Source organism: Trachurus japonicus, chromosome 14 (genome assembly GCF_045865225.1).
Source record: "Trachurus japonicus isolate A0001 chromosome 14, Traja_1.0".
NCBI classification, from domain to species: domain Eukaryota; kingdom Metazoa; phylum Chordata; class Actinopteri; order Carangiformes; family Carangidae; genus Trachurus; species Trachurus japonicus.
Genome location: NC_140920.1, coordinates 15,168,835 through 15,195,771, shown reverse-complemented (window position 1 = coordinate 15,195,771; position 26,937 = coordinate 15,168,835). Strand labels below are relative to the sequence as shown.

The following is a 26,937-nucleotide window of genomic DNA, read 5'->3' as shown; positions in this document are numbered from 1 at the left end:
TTAGCTTTAAACATTTTTCTTTTCAAATAAAATGCTTATTATTAGACCTGCAAGAATGAAATTGTTTGTTAATAATGCAAAAAGCAAAATGCCCTTGAAATTACAGCAGTGGGCTGATCCAAGCCTGAGAATCCGATTGTCTTAGCTTAGGAGGAAGGTGTGATTTGGTGCTTTGTGTCTGTTGGGCCAACTGAGGTCGAGGCCAATTCAATTTCAATTCAAAATGTAACCTGAAGCTTCATTTAATAGGTTTAATCAGTGTTCCACAACTTGTTATAAAAAGTCTGATGGAAAAAGTATTCAAATCTTTATCGATTTTGAATCGTTTTAAAATGCCTATAGCATGTCAAATGAAGCGAAATGAGAGTGTGTTAACGCGAACACTCCTTTCAGTTTATAAAAAAAATAAAGAGCTAATCTAACAATCCATGTGCCTGCCAGGACAGAGAAAAAGCAAACACATCAGAACTTTGCAATGTACATTTTCACTTGTTGTTACAGAGCCGGATTAGCGATCCGTTTTAGGACGAAAACTCTGACCTGTGACTCACCCGCAAATTGGCAGCAAACATTTGAAAAACAAGACAAAAACAAATCCACCGGAAAATGACAAAAAGCAGATATGAACTTAATATCGACAACAGCGAATCAAAATTTGCAAACTTATTTACACCGATCACATACTAAAATAGAAACGCACATCATCCATCTTCTACCCTCGTGATCCAAACGCTGAGACTGAGTCAGTCACAAAAATACGGAAGATTTTCTGTCCCAGCCACTTCAAATGAAAGGTTGTAGATGAGCGATGCTCAGTGCACACCAATAAAGATACAATCACAATGACTGACTACCTGTAACTCATAACCGTCCTCATTAGGTCAAAGACTCAGATAATGATGAAATATTTTGTCAAATTTAAGGGCAAATGACCCATAAAATTTTTTGGCAGCGCTTCAATACAAACAGCATATTTATATTCAAATTTGGTACAAAGTCATGTGTTTATATTCCATTTTCTACAAATCTAACTTGTAATGCAAAAATGTAAAACCAAGGAGCATTTTAAGTGGTTCAGATGCTGTTTGAATTAATGCCTGTCCAGTTGCGATGATCAGACCACACAAAACTGTGCATGTGCCAGATTTATACAGCACTGATGAAGCTGTAGCATTTCATCTACTAGGCCTCTGCCTTTAATTTGATTCTCAGTCGGCACCTCATGAAGGACACTGCAAACAACATGTAACATAGGTCTATGGCTTAACTGTCATTGAAAAAAAGAAATAGAAAACAGATCACTGCATGCTACTCATCTATTTTGCAAAATGGTCCCTGTGGTGAACTATCCTGAGCTGAGGCCAACACCTGCGTGTCATCACAGCTCAAATGTGCCCCCTACCATTAGGATGGAGCATCAAAAAGGCTGCAGAGCCCATGAAGCGACCTGTTGCTCATTCAGTGGTAGAAGTGATTAAGATCTAAGCTTTAAGAGATGATAATGCACCATGAGAAAGGTGCACTAAAACAGCACAAATGTTTTTTCTTGAAACATGGAAATGAAAATGTTCCGCTAGCACCTGGGATCCTAACATTGGAGCTGATTTCAATTCTGTGATGCCGTCCTAATATTCCCAATAATAGCCAGACTTTGTGAACTCATGTCTCCTCGAGATCTAAGGGTTGTTTTTGCTTGTCACTGTGGCCGATGATGACTCACCAATTTGCCCATTGTTACCTTCATACAATTCCTTTTCACTTAAACTGCACAACAAATGTCACTGTGTGGGCATTTTGCTGAAAAAAAGACAGCACTTTTACAACAGTGACTGCATTAACATTCAGCATTTCACAGGATCTTAATTGTTTTGAGTGCACCTTTCTCATTATGCATCATCATATTTCACTTAGTCACACGACCTCTCACAGGTCTCCAACTTGTGCAATTTTGGAGCTTTTTGGATTTCAAAAATATGGAGTTAAACATTTTGACAGCTCTGCAACATATTCAAGTTCATTCAGCTTTGTAGGCCCATTTTGCAAAAATAATGAAAAATCAAGCTACATAGTAAGGTTGGGAGATGGGGACAGACACATCAGCTATTACACTGTCTCTTTGGCTGAGGAACTTCGGCTGTTTCAAAATATGTGAATTGAAATGTTTTGCTGCAACAGGATTCAAGGCTTCAAACATAATGCAAATTTAAGAGTGTTTTTAGGATGTCATGAGTAGTTGTAATGGAGCCGGCACAGTGTTGTGTGTCTGCACTCCAGTGTGGCTGTGAAAGAGACATCACGCCGGTGTAGGATCTGTTCACTGCCTTTCTAATGTGGTGTGTTGCAGTTTCGCAATGAGCTAATATGGAGAATGCATCAGCTCCTGCCAGCTAATGGTGGCCAATTAGGAAAGTCTACCCTTTTATCTCCCAACCCTTACATGTATAATGTATGATGATGTGGTGGCACAGAACCAAGTAATGAAAGTAAAGGTATATGGCCAAAGGTTTTCAAACATGTGTTATGGCCTTGCATCAAACCGGGGCGTCATTAGCACTTGGACAGTCCGAGGAGCTGATCAGATGAGCACATCTTTCACAGTCCGGCCACACTGTGATGTCTGGCTCCAGGTTACACATTGTCGACTCCCGTCTGAGTTCACTCCATACTTTTAAGTATTTGTAGTCACAAAAAGCACCGAGAGGTGCCTCTTCTCCACAGACCCTGTCTTTACAAAATAAATTCCACTTTTGGTCCCATTCCTCCTTTCTGAATTTCACCTTCAGCGTCTGAAGAGCTGGAGTAACTGTTAAGGATTCACAATGACTCCTTGCAGTCCAGGGCAGCTGGCTGGCTTGTATGTATGATGGTGGATCAGGCTACTCACATTCAATGATCTTCAAGGCAGGAGCGGTCACTTGTGAAATAAGTACATTGGCCTTTGAAAACCTGTCAAAACGGAAAGAAAAGTTGAACATGGCAGATATCTACAACAGTGAATAACAAGTAGGACTGACTCATCAACTTACCTCTTATTGAACATTTGGGGGCCCCTAAGTACTCGAAACTGGTGAAGCCCACCTCACTTGTAAGGTAGGATGAAAACTGTTCAGGTCTGAGGTGGATGCTGTGATAATTCCTGTTGATATTATCCTGTCAAAAGAAAAAAAAATCATTATACAGGCACATTATAAAGACAGGTACATTTGCTTTGTAACAGAACTCATGATGTGAACCAGTCATCTCAGTTTCTTACAGTCAGCTTCCTCCTCCTCACGTAGGACTCCCACGGCTGTGGCTCCAGGATGAACATCCCTCCAGGACGGAGATGTCTGTAGACTCTCTTGAAAAGCCGCTTGAGGCCACCGTCTCCCCAGTTCAGGTGAACCCACTTGGTAACGCTCAGACACAGGATCACATCGTACTCTGGCCGCTGAGTCACAAGCAGGTTATCATTCTCAAGTACGTAATTGGCCTAAAAGGAAAAACAAAAGGGGTGGTGAGAAAAACACATTTTGGGGTTAATTGGCCCTTTATCAAGTGACAAAATTGAACTTGACATTGCTTCCTGATTTTCTATGTTTTGTATCTTTGCAAATAAAATCATGGTTGTCCAAACTAAACAAGAAAACTGAATGTCTAATGGATATTTGGAAGCTTACAATGGGTATTTATTTTATGACATTTTACAGATTATTTGAGAGAGAAAAAAAGTCAATAATGAAATTTATTTTGTATGTAGAATCAATGAGTGACAGGACAGTATCAACCTGGGTTACAATACACAGATGTTGCTTATTGTATAATGAAGAGCAGTAAGACACTGGAAAGGACTGAGATACATGATTGATGCTGAATAAGAAAAACAGAAAACAGAGCAGCAGAGCTGAGCAGAAACAATGAGTTACTTGATTCTGATCTTCCTTTAAATAGACTTCGACAGAGAACAAAGTCTGAGGAACTCGATAGTCTGAGCAGCCCTTTTTCATGGAAGACATTTTGAAATGCCATATCAGGGAGAGCACTGACGTAGACTAATTAGCTCTGGTTCGATTTGCCACTCATTCAAGTTGGATGATAAAGGATCAAGATTTTCTTTCTAATCACTGAAACTGTGCTTGTAATTTTATCATTTGGGAGTTGATAAGAGAAAAAACAGCTGCTGCGTTAAATGAGATGTTTCTCTTCAGCTTTCTGCACTTGATACCAAGGAAGGTTTGTCAAACAAATACTACACAGACTGACATTTCTTTCAAATCCATCTTGTATTGAGCAGACTGAGGGGGCTCAGGCCTTCATCTTGCGGCCTTTCACTGATTTACACAATAAGCTCTGAGCTATGCTGCCATTATCTCCAATGCACATAGCAGAGAGAGGTGGGGAGGGGGGGCAGTTATCGATTTCATTCACAGACACTACAGCTTCTGCATCTAACCAATTCATGCAACTGCCTATATACAGCCCGAAGGCACAAGGCCAGTGAAGAAAAGTAACTTCCACAGAAACCAGGATAATAAAACCCTGAGAAACGTTGAAGCGAAGTTGAAGAAAAGCCGTCAGAATATTTGTCAGATTCTCAAAGAAGGCTGGCAAGAGGAAAGCTGAATCAGAATCAACATCAATCTGGTGAATAGGGCAGACTGCTGACTCTTTGCTGCTTCTGTCTCTCACTTCCCAAAATCACCAGTAGTGTCACAGATTAGGAAGCCTCTACTGCAGGAAACAAAACATACACACAAAGTCATGCAAGACACAAGATGTAAGCATTGCAAACCTGTGGTAATTCCCTCCTTACTCACGGTTTGAGATAGTGTAGAGCAATTGAAGATTGGTATAAATAAAGCGACGCAGGAAATGAAAGAAGTGCAGATGCTTCCTTATTATAGGATGTAACTGAGATGTGATGCGTTTACTTTCAATATTATTATTAACCCACAAGGGGAGAGTGAGTGCTAGGTATCTTTTAACAAAATCTTTGATAAACGCCTGAAAGTCCTACGTGACTATCCATTTCTGAAAGCCTACAACTACTACAACTGAGACCTAATGACAAGCATTCAAAATATTATTTATAAAAGACCTTGATGAATCGATAAACTTTCGTTTTCCTGGCAAGTTAATGGAAGATGTGTGTATTCTCTAGGTTTGCTGCATGGTTGAGAGCGCATGCCATAATGAAGACGACTGTGCTGTGACAGCGCTACCCCTAATTTAGAAAGAAGACAATTATCACCATCAAGTTCGAGGGAAAATGAGTGGGCACACAGATTATATCAAGTCCTCTGGTGAAGTGAGTCAGAGCTCAGAGACGTTCCACGAACATTTCTCCTTCTTCTTAACAGGTCTGTTTAATAGTTTCCCTTATTTGAATGAGTGCGTACTGTGTGATGCAGACATAATGCAGGCAGCACCTCACTGTGGAGCACAGCCTTTCATCTGAGCCCCCAAGATGCAATTACATAGCAACCAACACTGCACCAGATGTTCACACATAAAAAACGCCATCTTACCTTGATGAAGGACACGTTTGAGGGGAACTCCCCAGGCTGTGTGGTGGGTGTCTCCGTCAGTGGAGGCGCAGCGATGGGTCCCCTGGAGATCTGGAGGGACATCGGAAAAGAGCAGCTCACAGGCTGATCAGCGGGGGTTGAATCACAATCTCCCTGCTCCATTTCCTCTGTTTTGTTGTCCTGCCTCTGGGTTCCTGCCTCCTCTGTGTGACAGGAGTCATTGTCATTTACAGCGTCTGCGGGGCCACTTTCTCCTTTCACCGGCTTCCCATTTTCATCCCTGCTCTCGGCTTCATTGTGCTTTTCTTCCGCGACTGTGTGACTCTTGTTTCCATTGCTCTCCTCCTGTTTAGTGCTCTTTTTCGCCTGCATTGCACGCCTGGCCTCTTGGGTCTGCAGCTCGGAGAGATAATGTCTGATATTCTTTCTCGCTGCATGTATCAGTCCACTGTCAATATCCAGGCCCAATATGCGGGCGGGTTTAAGCGTTTTGGCAATATACAGTGTTAGGTGACCTGCGTTGCACCCCAGATCCAGTACCTCTTTACCCTCAAACCATTCTGGACGAAGCACACGCATCCGTGGGTCTTCACCGGCACCTGGGTTGCGGTAGCCATAATACTTATTGTAGTTCCCATACTGGAACTTCATCCGTTGCTCCTTCGCCTGGGACTGTTGGTACTGACGGCCTCCCGAGCCCGTTCGCGGGCCGCTTCTTGGTGTGTGGAAAGACTGAGAATTTCTCTGTCCCTGTGTGCCGCTACAGCTCCTCTCTGCAGAGCCTGACTTCCCAATCGGGGTAGAATGGGTCACAGGAGTCTCCATTTTGCCAGAATTGCGCCTGCGCTTTCGTCTGCTGCTCGTGTGCTGGTTCGGTCCTCCCAACGTGGAGGCGGTGGAGTCCTCCACCGATACGGACAGCACAGTCGTCGTCTCCTCCTTGCAGCTGGCCGAGTTGTCCGCCGACTGCTCCAGGGAATCCCCCGTGACGCTGGAGAAACTGTTGGACTCTTTGGAGACATCTAGAGCGGAGGACGAGGCCAACACGCCTGGAAGTGGTGCGGAGGTTCCAGTTTTGACCTCACTTCTTCCTAATTCTGAGAGGTTGGTCTGTGAAGTTGAAATCCCACCACCACCAACACCAACACCTCCTCCTCCGCTGCTTCCTCCTCCTCCTCCTCCATGGTGTCTGTTGCGGTGCCTCTTCCTGCCGCCACTCTTGAAGGGAGACACCAAGAAGCTGCTGTCTGCTATCCCGCTGTTCAGGTTCAACGGGTCTGTGATGTCCCTGGGGATGAGGATCTCCACGGGGTCGCGGCTCTTCGCCGGCAGAGGGGAGGACTTGGGCGTCTCTGCGTTCAGCGCCTTGTTGACCTCCTCGTCCAGCAGACTGTTGAGATTCAGCGGGTCAAAAATGTTCCCACCCAGAAGGAAGTTGGTGGGCAGGACGGAGTCGCTCTCGGAGTTGGCCCTTCGTCTCCTCTTGCCAGACGTCGGATGTTTGAAGCTAGAGTTCGCCGTGTTGCGCCGTTTTGTTAGTTTTGTTTGCTGCTGCTGCTGCTGCTGCTGCTGCTGCTGCTTGGAATGATGAAAGCTGTTCCTGCGATTGATGTTGTTCTCGTTCCCTCCTTCGGCTCTTTGGCCTGCGTCGTCTGAGTGGGTAAGCGTGTCAGTCGCGCTGGTGTGCTTCGGTGAGGCTGCAGTGCCCGGGACAGGACATGCAGCTGCAAAGTCAGGGGTGGCTGCCGTACCCTCCACCATTACAGATATTTTGCCGTAGCCTCCAGTGCAGTCGGAGAGCTGCAGAGATGAAGTGGAGCTGGCCTGCGGACTGCCAGTCTTTACAGTATCCTCATCGACAGACATCTCTTTTGGTTTGCAGAGCCGATCCAGACATGGAAGTTTTTCCTCGATCTAAAAAGTCCCAGAGAACATCAGTTAAATAAAATGCTGACAAGCACAAACCATTTCAGGCACGGAGAATAATATTACATAAAAAAAAGAGGGCTGCTGCAATCTCACTCACTTGCAAAGCTAAAATCACTTGTAAGTTAAATTTACCACTTCTGGGATCCTCAAACCTACCTGCACCCCTGATTAATAAGTATTGATGAGATGAATCGATCAGTTGTTCATATGGATTGATAGATCAGATGATTCCCAATACAACAGTCCACAACTTAGGCTACAATCATATAGAGAACAAAACTACATTGGCCCTACTCTGGTGAATTTCTGTGTTTCCAAGATAGAAAACATCATTAATCAAAGTAGATGACAACACAACACATTTATGTGGCGTTTTATCCACAAAAAGCGAGAGAGATATATTAATGTGTGATGTTAGGCCTGTAAAAACACTTCAATACCTGCGCCCTCCAGGGGGCAAACTAAAAAAAAAGGGTCAGTTTAAGTTCACGTCATGATCAATTACTTTGAAGGGGATGTCCAAGATAACCATTTACTTTCCACTCTCATGCTCAACATTAGAGCAACACAGAGTTGCACTAACATTTAAAGGGATCCGTGATTACACCATTATTATCACTGTGAGGATCTGAAACGTGTCTGCTCAGAGGTTACTGACCTACAAAAAAAAAAAAAAAAAAGTTTGGGGGGGGAGTCTCTCAGTGTTGGACAGTTAGTTAGTTATCCTCCAGTTAGCATGCTAGCTCTTAGCTGCTCTGTCGCGGGCCAGGAGGAGACTGAAACGTCGAGTAAACGTTCAGCTCAGCTCCATTAGACATTTCATTAGACAAACACTCAAGTACCCACCACCACCTCGATAGACAGATACCCTCCTCCTAATGCTGCCTTGGACCGTCTGCGACCCTCCCGTGTTGTGAGCCGCCGCGTTTATGAAAGTGATACTACTCACCCCTCCAGATGGCCACATACACCCCCCACCTCCCTCCTCCCCCCCAAACAGTCAACAGTGTAAGTCACCATCAAAATAACAGTCTCACCTCCTCCTCGCAGCTCTCTCTCTCCGCCTCCGGCCGGGCGGACTGTCACTACACCCCGCACGGCACGGCACGGCACGGCACGGCACAGCACGGCACAGCACGCACTCAGCTCCTCTCAGCTCAGCTCGAGCTAACGTTAGCCTAGCTGCTAACACACATACACACACATACACACACATGCACAACACAACACAAGTAAGTGAGTGACCCTACATCGATACAACCACGGTGCCAAGCTGCTGCCGCCGCCGCCGCTGCACAACCACCAGCACCACGCAGGAAAACACTGCGCCGCCGCGGGCTGCTGCTGCTCCGAGCCGCCGCCGTGCTCTTGTTGTCCGCCCGCCCTCGACTGCTCCTCCACTCCCCCCTCCACCTCCACCCCCTCCCCAAACTCTCTTGACGACTTCTTCAGTCAACTCCTAGTCTCTCTCTCTCTCTCCCTCTCCGGTGTGTCAGTCAGGCAGGTTGGTGGATGAATTATTCCGCTCGCTGACAGACAGACAGAGTCGTCGGCATGGCGGCGGCGCATCCGGGCTCCGAGCTGTAGCCCAAGATGATGATGCTGACTGGGGCGGAGATCTGTGACTGCTGCCCGCAAGGTGGTGAGGAGGACTGGCCTCATACTGGGATGTTATAATGAGCCTCATGCCGCCGGTTAGCATGAGGGCTACTACAACTACTTATCGATTATTGGTTAGATGAATCGCTCAGTTGTTCATATGGATTGATAGATCAGATGATTCCCAATACAAAAGTCAACAATTTAGGCTAGAGAGCAATAGGTCCTAATATTTCCAGACACTGGTGAATTTCAGTGTTATCATGGTAGATAACAGTAATCAAAGTGGATAATAACATGAGGAGTTTTATCAACAAAGAGAGAGTAAATTTATGTTAGGCCTGTAAAACACTTTTGTAACTAGTGTCAACACTAGCACAAACCATTAACATTTTCAACCTTGCAAAAAGGCCCAGCATAGCCTACAGCCAGGTCCTCAGAGCCTAACAGATTTTCATATAGTGATATAGGCCTAGATTAGACAACAAAAACAAAACGATAAACCACTAATCAAGTTTCATATCTACTGAATACGCAATATACAGAAAAGGCACAACAGCCACAGTGAAACCAAATGATTTTAGGATCTTGTAGTTTACATATTAAGGAGACTTAATCCCAACAACTGATCCTTACGGATTAAATCAAAGTATTGATAAGATTAATCAGTCAGTTGTTCATTTGGATTGATTGGTCTGATTCCCAATACAAAAGTCCACAATTTAGGCTACAATCATATAGAGAACAAAACTATACTGTAGGCCTATATTTCCAGACACTGGTGAATCTGGTGAATATCTGTGTTTTCAAGATAGATAACATCATTAATCAAAGTAGAACACATTTGATATGAGGCGTTGTACCTACAAAGAGAGAGATTACAGCGTAATGTTAGGCCTGTGTAAAACACTTTATTGTAGTGTCAACACTAGTACATAACCATTAACATTTTAATACTATTTTGCAGAAAGACCCTATGTGCAGCCAGGTCCTCGGAGCCAAACAGATTTTCACATAGGCCTACTGAAAAAAACACACACACAAAACAAAGGACCATAAATCAATACAGAATTTCATACTATTTTCTAATAAAAGCAGTGTGCAGAAAAGGCAAAGACTTCAGTGTTTCAGGATTTTCAACAGCCAATTGTTCTTGCAGGTTATACTGTACTATATCCCAACTACTGATTGTTTTCCTTAAGGAAAGTATCGATAAAATTAATCAGTCAGTTGTTCATTTGAACTTAGGCTACAATCATATTATAAGGGACAAACTACATATTCATGTTTGGTGAATATCAGTGTTTCCATGATAGATAACATCAGTAATCAAAGTAGAGTACATTTGATACAGCATTTTATCAAGAGAGAGAGTAAAGAGTAATGTTAGGCCTGTAAAACACTTTATAGTGTCAGCACTACATGATATAACCATTAACATTTTCATTCTTAAGCAGCCAGGTCCTCAGAGCCAAACAGATTTTCACACATAGATTAAAAAAACAGGAGGGATTTATTAATATAAGCAATGTGCAGAAAAGGCATAGACTCAAATGTTTCAGCATTTTCAACAGCCACAGTGAAACCAAATCATTTTAGGATCTGGAGTTTAAGGGGACGAAATCCCAACTACTGATTGTTTTCTTTACTGATTAATAAGTCAAAGTATTGATAAGATTCATAATTTTGGATTCCCAATATAAAACTCCACAACCTAGGCTACAATCATATGAGGCAGAGAGAAAAAGCTGCAAATACTCACATTTCCAGACACTGAAATCTGATAAATGTCTATGTTTCCATGATAGATAACATCAACAATCAAAGTCGTTAACAATAAGTTCAATATGAGGCAATCTGTCAACAAATCACAAGAGTAAAGAGTGGTTTTAGGCCTGTAAAACACTTTATATTCAGCTCTGGTTGCATTATACCATTACCATTTTCATTCTTACAGTTTTCAAAAAGACTTAGTGTGCAGCCAGGTCCTCAGAGCCACATAGATTTTCATACTGATATGAATTACAAAAACAAGATGACTCACAAATCGAATTTCATTCACAGGATTTCATTTCTAGCCCGTCTTAACAAAAGCAACGTGCATAAGTCTATTTTTCAGTATTTTGAACAGCCACAGTCAAACAGAATGAGTTCAGCTTCTTGCAGTTTATATTAAAGAGACTAAATCTCAGCATTTATGTGTTTCCACACTGTCTTTTCACAGATGGAGTGATCTGGGTGAATCTGAATATTCAACTTCAAGCCCATGGTATGTTTGCTCACAAAATGATCACAGAATTTTGGATGTTGCTGTGTACGTATGTCAGTAATGAACTCAAATACGTATTTGTTATCTTTTTCCTTACAGCATTGCAGCAGTGGCTCAAATCCACAAACCAATTATTGGTGGTTTGGTTAAATGGCACCTTCACAGTCAACCTCAAGGCCGCAAACTACAAGGTAGGCATGTTAATCCAATCATTGCTCCCTGACCAGTATCTATAAGCCTGAAATTAGAGCTCTGGATGTGAACTAAGAGAAAACCTTTGCTGAGGTAGAGGGGCAGCTGGGACACTTTAAACCCACTGGAAGATGTGTGATGCAGGTTTGCAAACTGTTCACTGCTGATAGAGCCAAACAAATTCACTATTATTGTATCATCACATGTCTCTGTCTCTGAATCTTGATATCCCGATGGTAAGGAATGAAAGTTTTTCAATAATATAGGCCTAAATCATTAAGGTACTTCAATTAAATGCAACCCTTTGTTTTCTTTTAAAATTACACATAGTATGTTGTTTTACAATCTTATACCGTACTGAGGGGGCACAGGAATCACTGTTAAGCAAACATCACTGTTTACTATTTGAGTCTGTGCAAACAACATTGTTTAATAAGTCCAAGATGCTTCCATCAAGTTCTATAAAACTAGGTCACCTAATCTATATATAATCTATCTAATCTAACGGAGATTTGTAAATGGTCTTCAGTCAGTGTGGGACACTGCTATTATGTAATGAGATGTTGTGTTGAACATGGTCAGGGTATCTGCATTTATTAGAGATTTTAGCAGTCTCCCAAAAAGCCACTAGGGGGAGACAAAAACGAATTAATAACATGCAGCACACCACAGGCTGAATGTAGACCAGTTCAAATACGCTTCAGCAGGATTTCCATTCCCCTCTCTGTCTCTCTAGTCTCTTCTTTTCATTCATGTTGTCTAGTTCTTGTCATGATAAATTTATTGTGGCATCACTGAAAACTGAACCTTGAAATGTTGTTGTTGAAGAAATACACTTCTTTTAATGTTGTGGTCATGGGAAATTCTCACATCGTGGTTGGTGTGATTTATGCGTGAAAACAACAGAGAGGCCTCTTTCCACCCAGAGAGAGGCTCCAGCCCCAGAAATCTGCAGCTGTGGCAACAGCAATGTTTATGTTTTTAGGTAAAAGATGCCTCCTGCGAAAAGAAAGGAAAACACTACCAACCCTCAAGGAATCTGGCAGGGTTTTTGTTTTAAAAAGCTAATGGAATCTGCAAGATATTTTTCTGTAGTTTCTTTAGTGACCAAATGGGCTGGAGGTTGTTCCTGTAACATATTCTTGTTTTTTTTAACAAATCTATTTCTTACCAAAGAGAAATAATAAGCCCTTTATCAGCTTTAACTGTTTAGTGTTTTCTAACATTTAAACATGGCACTTAATTATGAGATTAGTAAAATGATGGTGCTAATCATCATTTTATTAATCTTATGATATTCATAAAAACATAGGACCTCTTATTCACACAAAAATGGCAATACAAATCTTTACATTTAAACTTTTTAACAACTCAATAGGACACCCAACGCACCAAAACACACTTTTAGAAAAAAATAGATTCCCAAATATTTTGCCCTCTCCCATGATGTTGTACTCAAATGATAATCTTGAGTTAGTTATTCTTGGAGGCTAATATGGCACTTTCCAAATGAGATTTCTTAAATAAAAGATGACATGAAACTCTTAATAAATATGCATAGGAAAAACTGCATTTTTTATGCAACTGTAGATGGGACTTTTATCCAAACGGGATCCACGTACTCCATATTTTCTGCTGCTGAGTTGACAGCATGCTCCTAATTGGACTCCAAATCAGTGCCACAGACTGCGTCGGGTAAATGAGTCACCCCCTCTCTAATCTCTATAGAAGGGGAAAATAGGAGAGAGGGTACCTGTTCCCCCGCCTCTGTCCCTCTCTTTTCTCATGTTAATGGGGGTGCGGTCCTCAATCCCGGACACCATCTGCCCTTCCTCAGGGTTTGGGCCCCAAGCACTCCAGACGTGTCCCATTGTTTGTGTGTGTCCAAGCAGAAAGTGGTGAGTACACATGGTTCTTGTGGCCCAAAAGGCTCCTCCATCAAGAGCACGAGCCTGCTGTTCATTAGCCTACATGTGACAGAGCTCGCGTGCCCCTGTGTGCAGCAACATCAGGGCGATCCAGCGTTTGTTCTGCCGCGAGCCGAGTTCAGACTTAATGTGTGATGTCACTGTAAGCAACCGTTGGCTGAGGGGTGAATCGACAGGTCAACGTGCTATTATAAGCACATTCGTCACACATTTTTTCCAGTTACTATTACTGTTCACATGAGATATTAAGCAAATAGCATGTTAAAGATTAATTAAATACATAAATCATAAAAACGGTAAAAACATTAATCAGATTTTGCTGATACCCATTTCCTTCCTTGAGCTAATTAGTATAGCTTTGTTTACATGAATCATACCCATTGAGCTTAGTGAACATTGGGTGTCTGATATGTGACAGATGGATGAATCAACTGAAGGTTAGAGACCAAACTCTAGTTGCCCTTTCTCGATTTCATTATTGCGGGGGGGGATGGATAACATGACGGATCAAAATGTCATTTAGAGACTTGGGAATAACAATTGCAAAACGTGCCATGATAACCTTTGATATGATTAATTTTAAGCTAAACCAAAATATTCTAAAAATACTGAAAGAAAAAAGATGTTAGTTAAGTTATTGCATCACAAAACCGTCCATCATATTTTTGGTGTTTGGAATTGTGTGTTCAAGTGGTGTGCGCCATTTCTGACCCCACCATAAATCCTCATGTGAACTGGCTAGGACTAGGTAACCATCCAGTCACCCAACAACAATGACAAGTAGCTTATGACTTTTCCATCGAGCCTGCCCTCCTCATTTTCAAAGCTTCATGCTGCTGGCTGCATTGAGATTAGTTATTGAACTGTCCAAACACAGGGAAACAAGGCCGCTTCAGAGGCACAGCGCACAATAAGCCAGCTGTCAGTGGGCGGGGCCTGTGTGCGGACCAGTGTTGTCATGGATAGTACTTTTGTTGTGGAGTTGCCCTCTGAGAGCTGATAGGTGCTCCTGTGCGAGGCTCCCATCCACAGATTGATATTGACACAAGGCCTGATTGAGGACAGGCAAGTGAGCAGTGTTAAAACAATGTGTGCCCAACACAGAAATGTCAGCAAAGGTTAAATGAATATGCAAACTCTGCGGTTCGGGAATAACCATGAGAGGAAGTAATATGTGGAGATATACGATAAAGTGATAAAGTTTTTAATAAGAAAACATTTTTTGACTTGTGCTGAGTGTTTGGAGATACATACTGGATTATGTGAGGATATTTGTAGCAGCCTTTCCGTTTTTTTCCCCCAATAATCTTTACTTGTACGACAACTGAATAATAACTGATCTTTATACGCAAACGTCTCACTTTAATCCCCAGAGGCGGCTCATTTGCCTCCCCACACCTGTTTTACATTCAGAGGTGTGTCTCTGAGCATCTTGTTAGCAGCATCAGAGCTGAGGTCGCTCAGTGTTTAATATGAAACACTGTTTTGAAAAGTAAGAGAAAGAAAGAATGTATATGTGTGATTTCACACTACTATGAATAATATACCTGCGTTTTTATGCTAGACGAACTTTAAAATAATATAGAACCAGAGTTACATTGTTTATTCACATATAAACCTAACACAGCTAAATTTAGACAACCTTTTTCTAACACATTTTTAAATGAATGGCTATAGATTATATTCGATCTGCATGGTTACTTGACACAATCGCTGTTTTAGATGTTTGTTACAACACTCATCACTTTTTTCTGATACCACAATAAAAACAAACAGTTGCCTTATTCTAAAGTTGATGATTATTTAATTGTGATATGGATTTGTACACTATCACACAAAATGTCATGATAAAAAAAAACCGAATCCCTCTTAAGAGCGGATTTACCAGACTGTGTTACAATCCAGAGGTTATAGCATGTTGCGTAGTAAAAGTTGTATTGTAATGGCCAAAACACTAGCCAGCTGGTTTAGACCAGGATGAGACTGTAACTGTTTTTAGAATAAAGATAAAGAAATTATGAAATATTATGTTTGTTATCCAGCAAATCCCATCACTGTATTTCATGTGAAACATCTCTATAACTTTGCAGTTTAGCTTGAATCATTTGCCATGAAAACTGTGTGGATAGATGTGTGAATAAAGTAGTTTTGATGCCATTGTATTTTATCAGTAGAAATGTAGCAAATTGATTTATCATCACAGGCCATTAATTGTTAGATGAACAGGGAAACTCATGTATCCAGTTCACATTAAACACACATCAGCCTCACGGTCATCAGAGCAGAGCAGATTATGCAAAAATATCAATAAGACGCCCCTCTACACCACCCATGTTGTGGGTCACCACAGATTTGCAGTGTGGTCACAGAGGAGTTGCATTTGATGACATGAACTAATATTCATGATCCCAAACATATGGTAGCAGGAGTCGGATCAAACGCTCCCACTTAGCTTCTGTGTCCTCTCAGAGTGAAAACAGGTTGGAACATGTAACATAGCCTGCATTTAAAATCTTGGCAAAACAACCAAGGTGTTAAGTGCACAACATTAAACCGCACTGTAATCTGTAATTACTGTGCTTGGCTGACAGCGCTTACATTACTGCAGAGCGTTATTCATTCTGAAAAATGGGAAATGGACTTAATGAGCTCCTGAACGAACATGTGAAAACCTATTGATAGGTTACCCATAATCAGCAGGATGGAGGCCTACTAACCTCAATTATATGCCTTTTGGAGTAATCTCTGTGGTGCTGACACGCAAAAAACATTTATTTATTTTTTTCTGTTTGTAATGTAGTCGTTGCATGAGTGAGCGTGACCCATTATCTTTTACATGCCAAGTTACCAATGTAGGGCTTACAGAAGTTAATCTGATGTGGTAAAATGAAAAGCATTTAATACACTGTTCATACCAGCTCTCTCTCTTCTGTTTTATTCACAACCAACAGCAGACTCAGACAGATACCGCACAGTGCTGTTGTACATGCTTTTTGTGAGTGCAATATATTGATAAATCGTTGAATGAACTGAAACAGCTGCCAAGTAGCCTATCTTAGAAAGAGTAGCACAGATGAAGTTGTTTCAAAAGTTACAATCATCCAGTTATGTGGTGAATGGCGCTTGATTTAAATATGCATGAGATTGTGAATATTAATGTCCACTGTTACAAAACAATATTACTTGAAATGATTGTTTTTTTATAGGCTGCAGTATATAAGTATGTAACTGAGTGATGTGATGTGTTTTTAAAACTGCCTCATCACAGTAAACCACTGTATACTACTGCTACTGAAAGAGTATAGCACAGTTATGGACACATGAAACCAGCAGAACAGATTAATTTAGATTTAGATAGATGTCAGTATTAAGGAAATAGCTCCATTGCTATCACAGGCTGGAGGATGTGTCCAGGCAGGATATGTCCAGGTGAGAAGTGAGAGATTTTATTGATGCCCAGCATGGAGAGTGAAGTTCAGTTGAATGCACGCACCTCATCTCCTCTCATATATCATAATATCCTTCGAGGCTTGTGAGTCTCTCTGAAGCTTCCCTCTACCTCTGCTCCCAAGGCACAGTGAGCTCTACCATAATATGATAATCTAAACCATAATTTGATATGGTTTACACAGCAGTGATTGACCAGAGCTATATTATTATTTGATTCTAGACCAAAGGACCTTTCTCCTCAGATTTCTTCCTTTCATTTCGCAGAATGAAACATTCTCCTTGAACCAATGGAGGAGGATCATCGGGAAATACTGTTGCACAGAAGCAGTGATGAAATTTCACATTCATATTGCAAACAAAAAATGTATGCTGTGTCTGTCAATGGAATTTATGGCTGGCCTTGCCAAGTTGGTAAACCAAGGGATTCTTGAGCAGATGAAATAGATTCAACTGGATTGCAAAGCTTCATTGCCATAAAAAGAGAAAACTTACTTTGCACATTGCAACAATGCGTGATATTTCCTGTTTCCCAGAAGGCAAACATTTTCAAAGAACCAATAAAAAGTGCACAAATCTCTGGATCACTCCTGCTATATACATAAAATACAAAATAAATACTAGAGAAATACAAGACTAGGAGGGTGCAGCCATATTATAGCAGCTCAGTGAAGCTGTAGTAATGCACAGTGATGATTTATGCTAAATGGGAACCTCAGCATGTTAACATGCTCACAGTAGACTCACACCTGCTGATGAGAGGAGGTGAAATGTTCACGCTCTGAGTTGGCATTTTAGTATTATAACCTTTACGCAAAGCACAGCTGAGGCTGATGGGAATGCCATTATAGTTTTGTAGGTATTTGAAGCTAATGGGCATCTTGAAGGACAGGGAGCAGATCCCTTCATGTTCTCGATTGTGAATTACCTGACTGTGCCTCAGGGATGGTGTGGAGCAGCACTGGGTCTCCTGTTCACCCTTCTTCACTACAGACTTTAAAGTCCCCCTCCCGTGACCCTTTTTGGTTATTTTAAAACATTCTCTGTGGTCTTTAAATTGTGATTATGAAGTTTTTTAGCCAAAATCACAAAACCTGTGCCATTTCAGGGCTCTCCTTCTGCACAGCACCAGCAGCTCATTAGCACTGCACCTCTGGAGGGTGGGCGGAGACTGCGCTGCTCTGCACCCGCCCAGCCACCCCCTCGCTGACAGCTGGACATTGTACAATTACTGATTCAGTGCGTTTAGCATAAAACTGCACACTGGGATTCGATCCCAGACTGGAATATAGTCCTTGCTCATAGTGCAAGCTGCTCTACCAGGTGAGCTATACCTGTTATACCTTGACAGCGACACTGAGCTGTCAAGCCTTTCACCTCTGAGCCAGATGTAGAGCGGGGCGGGAGCTTGTAGCACTAGTGCCCTCCCCTGGGGTTGTGACACGTCAACCCCAGTTTCCCTGAAACTGCCAGTTTGGGTCTGCCATTGGTTCACAGCAATTTGAAGGCAGAAAAACTCTTTTCTGCTGATATGTCCTCTAACACAAGAAAAATGCCACAGGAACATGTGAAAAGCACGAAAAACCCGATTTTCATGGGAGGGGGTCTTTAAATACAACTCTGCGTCTTGTTACATCCACAAATACTTGGATGACACACCTGCAGGCAGCGGGTGGACCAATGGTTAGCAACAAGAACTACCTCCTTTTGAACACCTCCAGGGTTGAGGAGGTCTAGTCCCTGCACCCTTCAGTTGGTCAACCTAAGGAAGGACATTGAGGTGGTTACACACCTATAAACACCTAGGTGTGCACCTGGACAGTTAACTGGACTGGTCCTTGAACCTGCACTGGAGGGGGAAGAGGCAGCTCTTTGTCCTCTGGAGGACGTGAACAAAGGCAATGGACAAGCTGGACATTTTCTTTGCAGTGGTCTGCATTCACTCAGCACTGTTGTTGAGAGACGGTTGTATTGGAAGATGTAGCCATCTTAGAAAACACCAACCCATGTCCACAATATGGCAGAGAAGCAGCTGCAGCAGCAGCCAGTGTCTTGTCTCACTGCACTACAGGACTGAGACATTGAGGAGATCAGTTATCTCACCGCCATCAGACTGTGCAACACCTCAGTCAAAGAAAGTGGGCCTGGTCTATTGAACTATTGTTGTGTATCATTTCCCTGAAGGGATAAATATTTTGCTGCAGATACGATTAGTCAGGATATGTGTAGGTTGTACAGTTAAACAAGGAAGGATTTCACTTGGAAAGGGGATTTTATTCCGACTCTGTCCACACCACATAAATTCCAGACAGGGTTTATAACAAAAAGTCACCACGTAGATGTGCTCTGCCTCAGAGGATATTTATAGGATTCATTATATAAACCTGATCACTGACAGCAGCCTATATGGATATTACTAAATCATGCTCCTCCTCACTGCAGCTGCAGGTTGTGCTGACAGCTCCTGATCTGAGCTCACACCGTCAAGCTTTGGGAGATGATCTGCCTTGAGTATTAGTGTTTAATGCACAACGTTCACAAGTAATTGCCACATTTTTAACATGATGTGGGATGAGAAACCTATTACGTCAATATATAGCTGCTGGAACTGATACAGTTTGAGACACAAGGTAATAGGGAAGCAGCTACCTGTTGTGATAGTCTTTAATTAAAATAATTTATGCTGCCTCTGGTGTCCTACAGTGAAAGGTTCAGTAGTTCGACTGGGCTGTTAGGGGACACACACTGGCTGTAGTAGTAGTCTGTGACCTTTCTAATCATTGTTGCCGACCCAGTTTATCTCTTTCAGAGTACAAAACACCTGCTCCTCTGTTGGAGCATGTAAATCCAGGTCGGAGGTATAATCTTTTGTTCTTTTAAGGTTAAAGAAGAATGTGAAGAATTGGTTATGTGTTTATTTTTCTTTGTTGAGTGATGGGTCCTCATTCTGGACAGGGCCACATAAATGTTAGGGCCGGCCCTGTTGAATGACCGAAGGGCACCTGTGTGCACAGGATCGCTTAGTGAATTGACAGCCGTGGAAAGGAAGAAACACTTTATGCCATGACATTGTCAGAAATACAACTGGCCAAAAGTACAAAGTTGTATTTGCAAAGCTGAACCTTTGATATCACACAAATTGATCGATCCTGGTTCCAGACGCAGAAGCACTGTCACCTCTTGGGTTGAGTTCCTCTTGCTGGAGTTTGAATGTTTCTGTGTTTATGGGTTTCCCTTCAATCCAAAGGCCTTTGGGTTGGATTAACAATGACTCTAATATAGTCACATGTTTAACAGTTTGTCTGTCCATGTGTTGGACCTGTGAGGGACAGCTGACCTGTCTACAGTATTTCCTCTCCATCAGCCAAACGCCTGCTGCTTAGCAGCCCCAGTGTGATGCTTATTATTCACAATTACAGTCACATGGTTAAGTCATAAGCAAAGGAAATGAATGGAGCTAAGGTTGCTGCTGTTTTAAACTCATGAGATGACTGGATTGGCAAATGAAGAAAGGAGCCTTTGATGTAATATAGATGCTCAGAAATTATAATATTGTGACTCGTATTTTTACACAAACACAGTTTTTCATGTTTTCAAGGTTTGTCATGCAGTAGTTGTGTTGTCTCAGATCCAGGAGCATTTTGACATTTTTCTGAATTAACTTTGCCTCACTGCCTCTGTGTAAGTGTACAGTGATCCTCAGTGTCTGCTGTCAGAAGCCAGAGCAAAACCTCCTCTCTGCTTTAAAATGTTTTTGCAGCCCTGCTGAACTAAATTTACATTTGCGTTTTTTTTCCTCTTGTCTATGTTGGCAGAGGGGTTTAATCTGGTCTTGCTATGCTATAAAGCCTGTAAAGATGGAAAAAAAAGTGTCAAAAAAAGATGTGCATGGGATTATTTCTGATTTTTAATGTATTTTAAATCCCCAAGACATTAGGAAGTTTCACACGAGTGTTATAAAAATGAAAATTGCATCTAAATACTACAAATTCAATTAAGCAACACAGCTCTTCAAATTTTTTCAAAGCCTCATTTCTTATGTAAAACATCACAAAGGGCACTCTCTGATGTAAACAAAGGCTTATAAGGAACATTGTCTTGCTGTGATCATCAGGTTCTCCATTTGAGTGAACACTGTCACAGAACAGCCATATTACTCTCCGACAAGGAATCGACATTACAGGGGTTGTCAGGACAACCAGCCATGATTCACAGAGCCTCAGATAGGCCTCTACCTTGGGCTAGAAGCACTAGCCATGAGACTGAGCAGATGCTGTGACAGTCAGCCAATCACAGGTGAGATAGAGGAAAAAGATGACATCATAGGCAAATTGGGGCAAATACAGTGAGCATTTTGGTTGTCGTCTCCGCCTGCGTTTGAACCTTTTATATACATACATTAATTTTTATGCTCTAGAAGAAAAAAAATTGTTGGTGTAAGATAAATCATAAAGTTCAGGAAAAGATTTCTGTTTTCTTTCTTTTCTTTCTTTCTTAAAAGAAATGGTATCATTGAATCTCATATGAGAAAAACTACCTCTGATTGTTACTGTTAAATAAGCATAAGATGCTATTAAAGTACATGGTTTTGCTAAAGGTGACATACAGTAGCCGACATACATGAAGCTATATTTGATAGATTACATTACAGTAATATAGAATCTTTGATATCAGTATGTGATTGATATACCATTACCTACATACAAGTTTTTTTTTTAATGAAAGTACATATTCTTTTATGTTCAATTTTGAATTTGTTTAAGTGTTACCAAGAAGTTATGTTTGAGTCTATGGTTTGCAAAATTGCAAAATTGCAAAAAGAAAAAAAAAAGGCACTTTGTTGAGTCTCATCAGCAGTGATTACTTAATAAAAAAAAGAAAAAAGAAAAGGGGAATTTGAATTTAAATTAAGGAATAATCATATTTCAACTGTTTACTGATTTTTTTACTTGGGAAAAATTGCATATCTCAATACATTTTACTGTTCTCTTTAATGTAGTCTAGATATAGTTGTCAGGGACTAGTACAAATAACACAGCTTCTCTGAACATAAAGCCTTACATTTGCTGATTTACCCTTACTCCCTTAAGTACTAAGAACTAAAGTAACATGGACTCCTGCCTCAGAAATCCTGGAAAGAAAATCTTCTGATCAGGAGTAATAATTCTTCCCTCCTTTCCTTCTCACTCAGCAGGTTTGGTCTGTCAAACAGAAAACCAACTCTGTCTGGCCGTTGGCTGCCTCCTCCCCCAGACCTGCTGCCTGCATTAATATTCAGCCTCTCAGCCAATGGGCAGAGCTGGGTGGATGACATCATGGGCTAGGGAACAGTGAGCAGCCAGTGAAGCATCCAGCCTGCCGAACAAGCTTGCTTTTAGGGTCAGGAACTGGTCTGACAAGAGAATGGCAATCCTGCCTTTAAACTGTCAATAGGACTGTACGGTTGACTATGAATCTACCACAGCTCCGGGCCCAAAGGCGAAAGACTGAGCAAGAGAATGTGAAGACATATTTCAGGTAATTCCCTCTCTGTGTATGCAATAGGGGATGTGGAGGGGGGAGGCAGAGGAGGGAGGAGAAGAGAGGAGGAGGAGGGGGAGGCTGTGTATGTAGGGGTGCTTTGTAGCCTTTTTTTTCCTCCTTCTTCCATTCTGCATTCTGCCCTGTTAAGGAGGCAGCTGTTTCATCAGCAGTCTGTCCGTGAGGGCGAGATGGAAATGGATGCCTGCATCAGATGGGCTGGACATTTTCTGTATGATCATGTACCCCCCCTCTGCATCACATCATCTCTGTATGTACTCCCTTGTGCCTCACAAATAGCATCTTTATTGATGGGGAGGTGTTAGAATCAATGGTGGCGTTTGTACAGGCCTTGTATGTGTGTGTGTGCATGCGTGTGTGTGTGTGTGAGAGAGCTCTGGAGAAATGCAGCAGCTGCAGTGGCAACACTGGAACAAAAAAGAAGCAATGCTATTTTGGGTCTGTAGACCCGAGGCTGACGGATGGATCTGAGCTGTACATGCTGTGGATGGGGTGGGGGTGATGGATGGTTAATATGCTGATGGATGCTCTTTTGTTATCTCTGCACTGCTTCACTTATAGTCTTTCTAGGGAGGGTTTCATGAAGAAATGGCTTTTCTCTCCATTTCTGTCTCTTTGTGATCACACACACACACACACACACACAGCAGAGACATGCCTCTGTCTCCTGTCTTCAACATGGATGTGTGTAGCAGTTTCATGGCGGCTGTAGTGACAGGGAGATATACAACATCTGGTCACCTGACTTCATTGGGGATCGGGGTGGGGGTGGGGGCCGGTCCTGTGAAAGCTGAGCTATTTTTCCACGGATTCTTCCACAGTGATCGGTCGGTGGTGGTGGTGAAGAAGGAGGAGGAGGAGGATGGAAACACTGGCTACAGTACAAGCTGAATCTGTGTCTCCCCATCACCGCTGCTCATTTAGATTGTGGTGTCAGAGCCAACGCAGAGGGAGTGAGAGATCCCTCTCCCAGGAAGCGCAGTCATCCTCCGGTTTGCGAGGAGCAGGGCCTGATGGGAGACCTGTTGTCTGGCTGTCGTGTGAAAAGGGGATATTAGGGAGTCATGTCAGTGATCGAGGGAGGGTGAGATGATTGTGGAGGGGAATTGGGGGATGGGATACTGAAGGTGCTACTCCCTTTGAACATTGGCCTGTTATATTGATATGGATACATGCCCTTCCGTTCACCACTAATCTGTCTGTCCGGACATCCTACACCATGACTGCACTCTGTTCTCCTTTCACTGTGTTCATCCAAGGATTTGTGCTGTGTCTTCCCCTGTATTTATGCATTGAAGTATGAAGTGGCTTCAACCTAAACTGTCCATAGCCACCATCACCATGGCCACTCCTTCTGCATTTTCAAGCACATCATTTGATCAATTAACTCATAGAAAATTGTGTCAGTGCATTAGATAGTTTGTGCTAGCCCAGCACATTACTGCACAGCACTGAAAAAGAGCTTCATGCAGCTTCACAATCAGAAGGAACAGAGACAATCAGACAGAAGGGCTGTGACACTGTCCCTGGATAATTGGTGTGCTCTCTGGACTGTAGATGCTATGATCCACATGCCACTTTCATTATATATTTATCGCACCTTTATTTTTCAGTTAAAAGCTCTGTATTCTGTATGCCTATACCTCAGGTGGTGCAGGGCAGCTCACCATCATTTGCAAGCATCCATGCACCTGTATAGGCTATTGTCTCTCTGCATAGGTTGCATGCACCTCATAAAAATTTCATAATGTGCAAAGACGAAACACAGGCACAGAAGAAGCTGTTGCTAGTCAACACGTGATGATGCATTCTGTATTCCTAAAGATAAAAGAAAACCAGCAGCTCTCAATACAGTATACAATTGACAGTGTAAACACATTTTCTGCAGGCAAAACCCATGTTTATTGTGGTTTAGCTTTGATGCTAATGTTTCTATAACTGACCCTAACCAACCAAGACCATTACCTTTATTTTATTTTATTTTATTTTACTGTAATTTTAGTGAACAACCAGCATAAGATAGGAGATTTCTTAAGAGTCTTAAGCCAAGGAAACATGGAAAATAAAATAATTCACTTAATCATCACAGAAAATAATTTTAAAAATGTCTTTTCATTTTGATAAACAACAATATGGCGTTTCCCTCTTCATTATTCTTAAATAATGAATGATTTTATTCTAGCCTGGTTTGTCATGCAGTACTAGAAGAGCTACTGTTGAGGAGCTAACCTGGACATCATTATAACCAAACCACTTGGAAAATGTGTAATGCTGCTTTTCTATTTATGTTTTCAATATGATCATCTGCCCAGACCTGAGTGACCAAAATGAAACCGTCAATAATATCTAATCTGCCACCTCATGTCGTGTTCCTTTATTTAACGTGGTCATAGAGGACAAATGATAAAGGCAGCGCTTCATTCGTGCACTGAAACAATGTAAAACATTTCTTTTTTCAGTGTGTCTGCCTGTGTGTCTCTCTGTGTATTATCGTGCCATTCTGGGCTTCCCCATGTTTTCCACTGGCCCGTGTAACCCAACACACACAGCTTCTCTTACCTCACCTCAGCTAACAAAAGCAGGAGACACAAGACCTCATCTTGGCCTGTAGCCTGCTAACGTCGCTGGCTGAAATATGATAGTAGGACACACACAACACATACAAGTAGGCCTCCATCTGTTGAGCACTTACTCTGGGTAAGTTGTGTTGCTATTGTTAAGTGGGGTTATAGTTTAGGACCGCTGTTGACAGTTTATGAATGTGTAGTGGGCTCGTGTGAGCGTGTGTGTGACTGTGAATGTGTGTGTGTGTGTGTGTGTGTGTGTGTGTAGTATGTGTGTGTTTTAAGGGCACAGCCGTCTAGAGTGGAGCTGTAGTCTTCTGGTAGGTGTGTCAGAGCTACAGTCTGTGTGTTGTGGATTAGCATGTAGGATTGGAAGCCATCTGGCCATTTTGTCTCAGAAAGAGGAGGGGGAGTAAGTGAGAGAGATAGATGGAGAGAGACAGGGAGAGAGAGAGAGAGAGACAGAGGAAAAACTCACACACTGACACATTGACACAGCTCCCTCCGTAATCTCCCTACTTGATGTCTGTTGCTACTTAGAATAGGGTTGCAGTCTGTATGTCTGTGTGTGCGTTTATCTGCCATCTCATAGTGTGCACTACAAATATAGATGGTCCTTGTGTGACTTGTTCTGTTTCCGAAGTATCAAACTCAAAGCACAAAATGTGGTGTCAAGAGACAGTCAAGAGAAAAAACGTGTTGGGAGGATTCAAGACTCCAGAAAGTAAGAGGTGTTAAAGTCTTTACAGTAAGATGATGCAATGGATGAAGACGTTCCAGATGGATAGAGACTGTGGAGAATAAAAGGATGAAATGTTGAAGAGGAGGAAAGGGTTCACGGGGGTTTAAGAGATTAGCAAGTTTCACTGGGTCGAGAGTTTGCAGAGAGTTGCAGGAGGGCATGTGGACCTGCGTTTGGTTGAAGACATGCAGAACGCAGAATGTACAGTAAGATGTTGGAGGCTATAGGAAGAGTTGTCAGAGAGTGAAAAGATAGACATGACCTCAGATGTGATGAACAGGGTGACTGTTTCATCTATGGTATAGAAATAATTGCTTTAGCTGGTATGAATTCACATTTCCTCACTCTTGTGGTGGTTCTCTATTCTGGTTTATATACTCAGAGGTCATAAGTCAACAGGATCTGCTGCAGAGAAACATCATACGTGAGATCGTGGACATAAACCCGCGCTGATCTGCCGTCTTCTCTCACAAAGGGTGTTGTTTTAACCCTTTCAACTTGACTCAGAGAAGGTGCACCAGCTGGCATGGCAGGAGGGAATCCACTCCCCTCTCTGCCTCCAGCTGGCACTCAAACACACCCACCCATGCTACACTAATGCAAAAGAGAGCGGATAATACGAGATGTGCGGCCTTACCTGTGCTTGTGCTTGGTGCTCACATCCCATCAGAAGCAACTTGTATGGAATAAGCAATTGAAGTGTAGTTTGGTTCTAGAGGTAAAGTGAAATTAAAACCAGGGCCTTCTGATTTCTGAGAAGTACTTGTGCAAAGCAACTTCGAGGAATTGCAGATACAAACACATATATTTTCCAGCTTGTTACTTAAAGTGTATTGATTCCATTCATCAAACTTTACAGTCAGCAACACAGGCCGTAATTATGTGGGGTTTTTTGGAAAAGCAGAAGTGTCAGACATGTTTGAGGTTTTGGACATCGCTGAGGCCTTGGTACTTAATTTGTAATTGCGATGTCCTTCTCTTTCCTGGAGGTCTTTACTACCAGCCGTCAAAGGAAAACTTGCAAAATACCATAAAAAAATCAAGCTGTTCAGTTGATCAAAGCCAAAAACAACCATAAACTTTCCATCTTGTGTCTCTTTTACACCCAATTCATCATTACAACATCGGAAATATTGAAAGCAAGCGCAAGAGCAGAACCTTAATCAAAATACTTCATATTTTAAGATGTTCCTTTAAAAAGGTCATCTCATTCTGGCAG

The 26,937-nt window shown here is 42.1% G+C and overlaps 2 protein-coding genes across 7 annotated transcripts in view; one reads left to right on the top strand and one right to left on the bottom strand.

The window, feature by feature from the left end:
- Nucleotides 1–226: 226 nt before the first annotated feature.
- Nucleotides 227–8,627, bottom strand: mepcea (methylphosphate capping enzyme a). 2 transcript variants are annotated; one of them, XM_085797935.1, is made up of 5 exons: nucleotides 8,474–8,627; nucleotides 5,508–7,421; nucleotides 3,254–3,472; nucleotides 3,027–3,150; nucleotides 227–2,946 (listed from the first exon to the last, which is right to left on the bottom strand). In XM_085797935.1, the coding sequence occupies exons 2-5, from the start codon at nucleotides 7,371–7,373 to the stop codon at nucleotides 2,912–2,914; spliced, it is 2,244 nt and encodes a 747-aa protein (XP_085654061.1). In that variant the 5' UTR covers nucleotides 7,374–7,421; nucleotides 8,474–8,627; the 3' UTR covers nucleotides 227–2,911. The 2 variants fall into 2 exon arrangements, with proteins under 2 accessions (XP_085654061.1, XP_085654062.1); XM_085797936.1 differs by lacking the exon at nucleotides 8,474–8,627 and adding an exon at nucleotides 8,283–8,381.
- A 2,784-nt stretch (nucleotides 8,628–11,411) lies between these two features.
- The window catches only part of LOC146974499 (serine/threonine-protein kinase PAK 3), a 38,529-nt gene continuing 23,003 nt past the window's right edge, over nucleotides 11,412–26,937 (top strand). For 2 of the 5 annotated variants that reach the window (XM_085797928.1, XM_085797923.1), the window contains exon 1: nucleotides 22,163–22,388. The gene's annotated coding sequence lies outside the window, so the exon portion shown is untranslated. Of the gene's footprint in view, nucleotides 11,496–22,162; nucleotides 22,389–22,435; nucleotides 22,663–26,937 lie in introns of those variants that run through there. The other 3 variants (XM_085797924.1, XM_085797929.1, XM_085797927.1) reach the window with 3 other exon arrangements.